Source organism: Malurus melanocephalus, unplaced genomic scaffold (genome assembly GCF_030028575.1).
Source record: "Malurus melanocephalus ecotype Western Australia unplaced genomic scaffold, MMel_1.1 scaffold_48, whole genome shotgun sequence".
Classification (NCBI taxonomy): Eukaryota; Metazoa; Chordata; class Aves; order Passeriformes; family Maluridae; genus Malurus; species Malurus melanocephalus.
The window spans coordinates 2,856,066-2,866,195 of record NW_026623280.1 but is presented as its reverse complement, the minus strand read 5'-3'; the positions used below and the strand labels follow the sequence as shown (position 1 = coordinate 2,866,195).

General features: G+C 37.0%; 1 protein-coding gene across 1 annotated transcript in view; it reads left to right on the top strand.

The window, feature by feature from the left end:
* GPATCH2 (G-patch domain containing 2) overlaps positions 1-7,033 on the top strand; it is a 120,918-nt gene extending 113,885 nt beyond the window's left edge. The window contains exon 10 of the mRNA XM_057365156.1: positions 3,305-7,033. Coding sequence (XP_057221139.1) covers positions 3,305-3,474 — 170 coding nt within the window. The 3' untranslated portion in view covers positions 3,475-7,033. The remainder of the gene's footprint in view (positions 1-3,304) is intronic.
* Positions 7,034-10,130: the final 3,097 nt, after the last annotated feature.

The window sequence follows — 10,130 nt, the reverse complement described above, 5'->3', positions numbered from 1 at the left end:
TTTTTTTTTTTTTGTAATCTGATTCTGCATAGTTATTTTTTTGTGGGACAGCACAATGGGTTGGTTTTGCTCTTGCTCCTGGGTGGGTCAAGACTGAACACGTCCCAGAGGTAGCACAGCCCTTTTCAAGGCCATGTGCTTRGACCATTCTCTCTAACAGGCCCTACTGGCTAGTCCAAGAAGTGCCATAGGCATGAATTAAAAACTGAACTTGAAGATGAATATTGCAAGGACAATTACTGCTTTTAATTAGAAAATTAAAGCCCAAAGCACAGGAATGGGGGTCAGGGGAATAGCACACAGTGTTGCATGATTTTTAAGAGCTCTCTCCCGTCATGCCTTCAATCAGCAATGCAAATGTTGGGGTTTTTTTCCAAATTGCTGATTGCATATGAAATGGAGGAAGAGGGCAATACCACTATCCATATTCTTTAGATTCAAGTAAAATATGTTGCATTACAGATAAATGTTTCAAGTGATGGGTGAAAATTGCAGGAATGTTAAAGACAGACATAGATAGTAYTTATATTAAAACTGACTATACTATGAATGTACAGCAAGTGTATATTAAATATTTTTCACAATTCAAATGAAAGCATTCTGTATTCACCTCATTTACCAGGAGGAGTAATTAGTCAATTAATAATCTAGGCAAGATGGGTGGGGTTTTGGTTTTGTTTTATCCTTGCTGCAATACAAACCCTCCAAACACATTATCCTTTGAACAGTGTATATTGTTTGTTTGTTTGGTGGGTGGACGTGAAACCAAGTCTGTGGTGGCTTCTCTTTCTTTTGGGTTTTGTTAGTTTTGTTTTTTTTTTTTAATCTGATGATGCTCAAGAGTAAAACAGAGCTCTTAGGGAGAGCTTGTGTTTTAATAGGCGATAGAAAAGTACAGTGGAGGGAAAAATAGTTATCGTGTACACGTTCTAGAAGTATTTATATGTCTTTAAAAACAAATTATTCCAATTATCCTGTCATGGAAAAAAAACACTGAGCTACTTCAAAAGGTATCAAAAATAGAAGCACCAGTTTACTAAATAACATGTCAGGGTACAGATTGTTCTTTCATGTATCTTCTTTGTGGGGTTCCTCTGGCTGTCTCAAGAATTGAAATTCATACAGAAAGGTTCATCTGTTACAGGAAAAGGTCYGTGGGTTTTTCCCCTGAATAGACTAAAACAAAAAAGCTGTTTACATTGTCTCRGGCTATGCCTTGCATACTGTTTCAGCAGCACTTGCCTTTGCCTAGGCAGCATTATGAATCGTTTAATGTTTTCAGTTGTCATAAAATACACTCTTGTGCTTGCTTTTTCCTGCATAGCAGGTCCGTTGGATCTTTGTTCCCCTTGAAGTTTTCCCTGTAATTGTTCCACAAACATTTACTGGAATGATGCTTCTTTTCTTACCATCACTTCTTACAAAAAGTGCACCAAAACACTTCCGGGATTTTACCTGTGAGGTTTACCAGAACTTTTGTTGAACAGTACAGTTTCTTCTTTCCCCTTTTTTTTTTTTTTTTTTTTTGAGCTAGAAAGTATAACCAGGAAGGTTGCAAAGCCTGTGTTGTGTATGCCAGGTAGTGCCAGGAACTCATCTGTATGAAAATTGCCTCTGCCTGTGGGGGCCTGAAAAGAAAGAAAGTCTTGGACACTGAATTTTGTGCTGGTCAGTTCAAGAGGAACCCTCTTGGGGACTGGAGGCTGCCGACTTAAAAGCCTTTATTTTAAGCCTAGCATTAAGCATAGCTTCAAACCAGTATTAAAGGATGCCTTCCCTCAATGCACTCCCTTTTTTCTTTGACTGAGGAACTGAGATACAAGAAAGCAGTCTGCCTTTTATGTAGCCAGTGTTTTACTGAATATGAACTGATCTATAGTGGATAATGCTGGARTACTGTAAATTCATCATCACAATCATGAGGTTTTTAATGTGCACCTCTCATTTTGAATTTCTGTCTCTGTATGTAGTTTACATTATGGGACTTCACTTTTTGTGTGTGATAAATGAGGCTTTTTAGAAGCTCATGTTCAACTTCTTTGTATACATTTTTAGTAAGTTAATATAATGATAAGCCGACTGCTTGTCAATGGTAAATTCTTGGCAGAATTWACAGTTTTCAAAAACCCAAAAGCACAGTCTCCTACTACAGTATTTTAGGCAGAATAAATAGATAGAAAATTAAACAGATAGTTTTTGAAGCTGGACACATTGAGGTGTTTTTTTTGTTCTGTTTTTGGGGCAGGGAGGTGTTGAATAATGCTGAAAACAAAATCCAGCTGTCTACATGCAACTACTTGTGTTCAGAAACTTCAACCCTTTTTAAATTGTTTGTGTGGTGGAACTTGATAAATTTTAACACAGATTCTTGAAATGAGTATCATTTGTATCCCTCATGCAAAACAGGTATACATGGAAAGGTTTATACATGCATCAACWGCAAACTCTGGCTTAGGGAGTTGGGTTGATGAAGGGGGAAAAAACAGCTTTGTTATTTTGACATCACAATTTTTTTAAATTATTTTTTTTTAATTATTCATTCAAAAAAACCCTGCTATTAAAAAAATGAATCTGTTATACTAACATATACTAACACCAGCAATGCTGGTGCTTTTTTCTGCAGTGTGTGTGCAGGTTTTCTGAGAGATTTCAATGCTATGGAGAGAACATTGTAAACAACACTTGATAACATTGAAAACACCAAAAGTAAACTTAGATGTATKGAATCTCACCGTGTTCAGTAAAAGAGAAACTGAGTAAAGGTATAGCTRAATTTCAGAGTGCTTGACCACCTGTCTGTACTGTTTCTGTATCAGCTATAATTGTTTAATCAGAACTTAGTTATGGGGTTTTCTTGAAGGAGATCACTGATAAATGTTACTAAGAATAGAGTGATGGTCATGTTACTATCATGTGTCTGCTTAGTAACTGTATAGGACCAGAGGGGGAGGTGATCTTGACAATCTATTGGTAGACATCTGCAGGTGATTTATGTTCTCTGAGGTTGATGTGAAATCCACTGTATTGTATGTACATACATATATATATTAAAAAGATCTGTAACAACATTTGTCATATGTAAAAACTAAATGGGTCTTCAAAACCATTAAAAATAAAAGCATGAGACTATATTGTTTCAAATCATATGCAGTCAAGAGGTCAACATATGCAAAGACAGCCTGTTCTAGAAACCTGTTAGATGAATTAGGAGAATAAGAAGGTTTAAAGCTTTACGGGAGATTATCCTGCTCTTCTCCACATGGCAGGCAGCGCTGATTAATGCTGTGTGTTTCTTTAATCTCAGGGTTTGTAGGTGAAAACACCCAACCAATCCCAGAAAACAACATTGGAAACAGAATGCTTCAGAGTATGGGCTGGACCCCAGGCACGGGCCTCGGACCAGACGGCAAAGGGATAGCAGAGCCCATACGAGCCATCCAGAGACCAAAAGGACTTGGACTTGGATTTAGCTGACAGAGATTCACTCTGGCTGCCTGATAAAAATAAAGCCCAACATGAATTTTAAAAGAAAAAAAAAAGGAAAAAAATGGCAAACATTATTTGTTGCGATCGGCAAATCCTGTTTTTCTTCTCTCAAAGATGGCTCAAGTCAATGAGCTTCACACAAACTCCACCAGCTGCAAGGTACAGCCACAGTGACAGAACCGGCATTCGAGTCTAACTTCACAATGGTGCTAAAATGTACAAAACTTCTACTTTTTTATTTTCTGTGGTCTTAAGGTTTGTATTAAGCATACAATTCAGTATACTCACTTTTTTTTCGTAAGAGCTTCTGACACAGCAGGTTTTAGTATGTAAGTAAATTTTTTTTTGTAAGTATAATTTCATCTCAAGAGCCTTGATATGATTCGTTGAGGAAAATGGACCTTTTTACAGCTATTGTGGTTTCTCCCTTTTCAGGCAAATTTCTAAACCTGGTATTTATAGTGTTTAACAGTATTTGAGGATAAGCTGTCATTATGCCCGTAATACATACATGTTTCCCACTGGAAGGTGATATGGTATGCAATTTTGTAGAAGAGCGTGAAAAACAGCTTTGTTGTCACAGGAATGCCATTCCAACACCATTTTCTGGCAAAGTATTACCGTCTTCCACATTCAAGCTCAAAAGTAATGCATTTATACTTGTTTTTACATTTACAAGATWATCTTTCCTCAGCAAATATTTTACAAAGTTAAAGTTTACTCTGACTTTGGCTTTTTCTTTGTACTAATAATTCTCAGTTTTGCCACATTTAAGAGTAGTTTGAGCTTTGAAACAGGAAATTGTATTTTAAGGATGACTGTGTTTCAGTGTTTATATTCTGGGGTTTGGCATATTTTAAACAATGCAGTGTTCAATATGGTGTTATCATTTGGGTTGTGACCGTGCTGTTGCCAATGAGCCACAACCATTAAGGATCATGAACACAAAAAGAGCAAGAAGAAGCCGGATTAGGATGGAGGAAAGGAAAGAAAAAGATACTTTGATGGCATCTCACAAATCTAAGCTAGCAATTTAAAATCAAGAGGGATCATTAAGTGTTTTAATCAGTATCCTAATGTATCTAATGTCAGCAGAAGCAATTTCATTAAGCACCAACCAATCAAGCTCCTAGGGTACTTATTAGTCTGCAGGATAAAACAAATTCCACTTTAAAATTAAATGATAGGGCTGAAGGAAACTGTTTTTCAGATGGACTATGGAGAAAATCCTGCCCCTCTCACCACCCGTGCCTGTAGTAGCTGGCAGTGTTTACCCTCAGTGCACAGGGAACAGGATTKGATTCTCCTGTCTTTTTTTTCTCCAAGAGGAGGATCTCCCTTTCAAGCTCCCAAGGTGCAGAGAAAAGGTGCAWCATAGTTCCAGATGCTTGCAAAGATATTTCTTTAGAATAAAAAGAGCACAGCTTAATTCATGTGACTGAAATACAGTGATTCATTTTAAGACGTGTTTTTATTACTTTTCTTTTTCTCTCAGCTTTGTCTATTTTYCCAGGAAAATAGTAGCAGGAAAAGGAAAAACAGCAGCATTATAGCATTAAATTTGTTTAAARGAAATGTTCATACTTTCCAGTTCATACTGGTCAGTTTGGGAATGCTGTTTCACCATACCACCACAGTGTAGAGATTACTGATTAGTACCTGATGCTTTTATGGTAGTTGAATGCACATGTTCTCTGAGTTTCAGGAAGACTATTTATTGTTGTATAAATATTTTTTATGGTTGTGTGGTTTGACTTTTTAAAATTAGAAGAAACTTTAATTGGGATTTACACAGCAAAACATATACTTTTTATTGGAGGGGTTTGGGGCATAGCACAATGTGAGTTTGCCACCTCAAATATCTCTTGCACWACTGAACTTAGTTAAATACATTCCATATGTAAAGAATTTCAAGGCCCACACTGTTGCAAAGGGCCAAGAGCCTGGAATTCTGCAGCTGGCAAAGGTGCCCACTTGATGTGTTATTCCAAATAAYGCATCTCTGTGGTCTGCACCTGTTCTGTCAGTGCCATGTACTCCTGAGAGCAGATGAATTCTGACAACCTTTTGGTTTTGTACACTGCAATCAGAAATCCCTTAAAATCATTTTCAAAATGGGAATTGTTAAAGTGAATCTTTTAATATCTGTTTGTTGTAGCTCTGTCTGCAAAACTGTAAAGGAATACTCAGTCTGTTAAAATTCCATCGCTTTGCTTTTGTTCCAATACCTGCATGTCTTGGACTGGAGGTATGGCACCTAYAACACTTCTTTGAAGTATTTCTGTGCAATTTACTGTAGCAGTAGTTCCTCRAGAAGTAAGTGTAGAGCTCCAAAAGTACTTGAAAGTGTTTCCTGTTTTTAAAAGGTAGGAGGGAAATAATGTTTACATGTTGAGGGAAAACATCTTTAGCTCATTCAGCTCTTTTTTCATGCATTCCTGCAGGTACAGTGAAGCAGCCAACCTAGTAGACAGTCCTAATGGAAGAACTATGTAGTCAGATTGAAAAATCTTACCATTTTTTGTTTKAAATCAGCCTGTTAGTGAGAACCTATTAGACATTAAGACTAGTTAAACTGGTTTTGATCTAGAGATAGATACACTTTGTTTTGCCCAGGTATTATCAATAGATGCCACAGCTGACAGTACACTTTATCTGTTAGAAGCTGTAGAACAAAGTGATTTATTAAAATGTAGTTTTAATGTAGTGTTTTGAGATATTTCTTGTGCAGTAAAATTTCCATTCTGGCTCACACTATGATTTCATTTTCATTTTTCCACATCTCACAGGAGTGGTTTTAGAGATACTTCAATAGTATGATTTCACACAGTTAAAGCTAGTATTAAGAAACAAAACAAACATTAATTGTAGGGTTTTTTTCTTTTTTTTTTTTAAGTCATTGCAATGTTCTTGGCTTTGAAACAGGTCAGAGTACTTGGATTTACTGTTTTGTTTTCTTCAGATCTTTCCTCTATCTAACTTGCAATCATACTATGGTACCTGCTATAAAGCCGGCTCACATTATTTTAAAATACATATACAAGTATTTTCAGATGATAATTCTTTATGCCTGTAAGACTGAAGATTTTTTTGCCTACGTAAATAAATATGGGATCATCTTGTATCTAAAAGTTGTCATCCATCACTTGCCAGATTCTTTCCATTTAAGTATTTGAATCAGTAGCTCAGCTGTTACCATAATATTCTTCCTCTGCAGAATGTTTAGTGAAGAGAAGAGACATTGCCTGTTATCAGCACTGCGTTTTGCTACATGTTCCATGGTGTCTCAGAGTTCTGTGAATTGAGCCATTAACTGTTAATAAAATAAACCCATGAGCAGTATCTTATTTCTAAATAAATATTTGTCGAAGTCAGAGAAGCATTATCAATATTCTCATTTTAACAAGAATGTCCCTGCATTTGTCTTTTCTGCAATTAGGTCAATAATGGGTGTAGAATGGCAGTAAATAGCTAAATAATATGTATAGAATGCTTTGCTTTTAGAACACCAATGCAAGATGAAATAAAATAAAGAGACTCAATTCTTCATGGGCTTTGTATGTTCTTTGCTTTAATCTGTCCTTTTCAGAAGTGTTATTATTGCACAGGTGAGTACAAAAACGTGCTRTTTCTGAAAATATAATTAAAGTGGCTAATGTTGTGTACCAAGCAAATGCATACTATGTTAAAGCTATTACACTGCCTTTTATGTTCCTTTTTACTACTACTTCTTTCCTAGGTTATTATTATCCAGCTGAAGAGGTGCCACCACAATGTCAGGAAATGCCTTGTTTAAGATATTTGCACTACTTTTGTTATCATATTCTTGTAAGACTTTTAAATACACTCACTCCTTAGGTATGTGTATACTTTGATAACCATGACAGGGCCTTGTGCTTTCTCGTCAAACAGTTCTCCAGAATTGTTCCTCCAAGCAAAACTCACACAAYCTTTGTTTTTTCCTCTCCCCACGCTCCCAGGGCACTTTCAGTAAAGACATATCAGAAATGGAAATCCCTTTCCTCTTACTCAAGAAACTTTCTTATTAGGCTTCCATCCCTAGCAGAGTTTTCAGRAGCAGTGGCGTAGCTGCAAAAGGGTTAGCACACATTTACTTGCAACTTAGCACACTAAGTTGTTTGGGCTTCTTGTGAATTTCTTCTGTTCTACAACAAAACAGATGTTGGAGCYATTTGGGCCATGATGCTTGTATCTGAATATTCAATCATTAAGTAAAAGGCTGAAAATCATTGAGGTTATGTAAACTTGATCTCCCCCACCAATGAAAACTGTGTTTTTTAACAGCTATGAAAAGTGGTTTAAATTCATATGAGGTATTCCATCTATAGAAAGTTGTTACTTTGGCCAGATAACATTGCTGTGCGGAATTTAAGTATTGGGGAGTTTGACTTTTGAAACTGTGGGTATAAGTCATTAGCCTCTGAGGAATGTATGTGTTACTGTAACATACTTACACTGATAAAATATGTGAGCTTACTGAAATACCATTCACAATATTTCCTCATAGATATGCTCATTTTAATTTTAGTTGTGTCTTGTCCATAGTGTTGTCTCTCATCCTTAATACATGTCTGTTTTCTGAAAAACTCTAACCCTCTGTATGTTTTTAAGTGTTAATGCCCAGTGTTTCCTCTCTTGAAGCGTAATCTCTTGTATGTGCCAAGTGATGCCACTCAAGATTTTCTGTCATTTCTACAACTCTACACAAGTCTCTTTTCCAGCCCCTTCCCAGGCCAGTTTCTTGAGGGGCCACCTGTTGCCTTCATCAGTTGTAAGAGATTTTGACACTGAGAACTTGAATTTCCTTGTCCTTGAACAAGCTGTTGTGTTGGTCCCTCTCCTTCCTGTGGCCCCAAGTCGGTGGGAGATTTGTGATACTCTGTGCATGTATCTCSCATTGGCTTCAAGATGTGAAGAACTACTTAAGTCTAAAAATAAGCAGCATGGGAGCGTTTGCAGACTGAGGCCTTGACTTTCTTCCTTGTAAAAGATACRGTCCTGAATTTTCCATGGCATCAGAGTTCCATCAGATCCCAGCTGCCCATTTGTGGGATTGTGCTGGCCCATCTTCAGCACTGAGCTCTTCTAGAGCTGCTGTTTAGCTGCTGTACAGGTTGGCTGGTGGTTAATGTCAGCCTGTCTGTCCTTTCAGTACMCAGGGCAATATATCACAGCAATGTGGGGCAGTCAGCTTGCCATTTCAGCCTGGACTATCTTGATTTTGCACAGTTCAAAATAAGGCACAGCAAACCATTCATATGAGATTGTCAGTTTAGTATTGGGTAGGTGATTCTATAGCTGTGATGTGGTCTTTTTTTCATTCAAAAAGGACATAGCAGGAAATTAAGAGGTTTCGATAATGGAAGGGAACAGAAACCACTTCTGAAGCTGTGTTACAGTGAGAAATTTGAAATTCCGTATATTGGGGGGCAGATGAGTAAGGGAATTCACGCATAAGATACACACAGAAAGAAAATGSAGATGTTCCAAGAAACATTTGCTCTAATTTACAAAATAGGCTTCAGGGTTTGGCAAAACAGGCTCAACATTTTGACCCACCAATGAAGAATGTGGGAGGTTTTAAGGCCTGAGCTAAGTTAAACTCTTTCATCTATTACTTAACTTTCTCTGTGAGTCAGCTTATTCTATACCTGTCCATTCTYACATTTTCTCCATCTGCTTCTTACATTGTTGGTGCTGGACCTCAGATTGCTCTCTGAACATTCATTCCCATGAAGTTTTTTTTTCCCTTTTTAATGAGGTGTGATTCTTGTCCTTCACTTCCTTGGAAATTGCCTATTATGTTGTTTCAACTTRTTATCCTATAAGGTAGATTTAAGTGGTGCAAGGAGAGTCTTTGGAAAATCAGGACAAATGGATTTTGKTTTTTCCTCCCATAAATGTTTCTATGTTTAGTTCCTTGATCTCTTCRAAGACCCCTGCTGTTGTTCACCATTACTTTGTGTCTTGCACAAACTTGGCTGTTTTCTTACAGGGTACGGTGGTGGAGGGCACAGGAATTTTCCTGGTTCCATTTGCCAGTGTGCAGATTTTCAGTTTTGTGCCTTTGGTTACAAGTCCTCAGAACTGAGTTTGAATTCCACACATGTTGCTTTATTTTTTTCAAAATGTTCCAGGTTATCTAGGTGTTCTGCCTATTGTGAATAAAGTGGAGTGTTTATCTAATGTTTTCTAGATGCCAAACTCCTGGTCAGTGTGGTACTGGCCCTCACACTTCCCTTAGTAACAAATATGATCTACAACATAAACCACACATATGTAAATACAAGATGCAAAAAAATCGTTGAATGAGAATGCCAGGGATACTCAGTATGTTAATCTGGATTAAACTCAAATAGTTCCACTGTCTGAAAGAACAGYGTACAGATTTCCTTTTTGTATGCCTTATTATTGAAATAAGAGATTTTGAGAGTCAACCAATAATGATTTTAAGGGTTTTCCTAATGTGATGTAAATAATAAGTAACACAATTACCTTGTTGCCGTTATACTCACTGTAGTATGTAAGCTGATTTATTTTTCATCTTCTTTTGTCAGTGAGCATTGAATTACAGTTCTTATTAACTGAATGTAGGCAATTGTCCATAAAGATAGGTCAGCTGC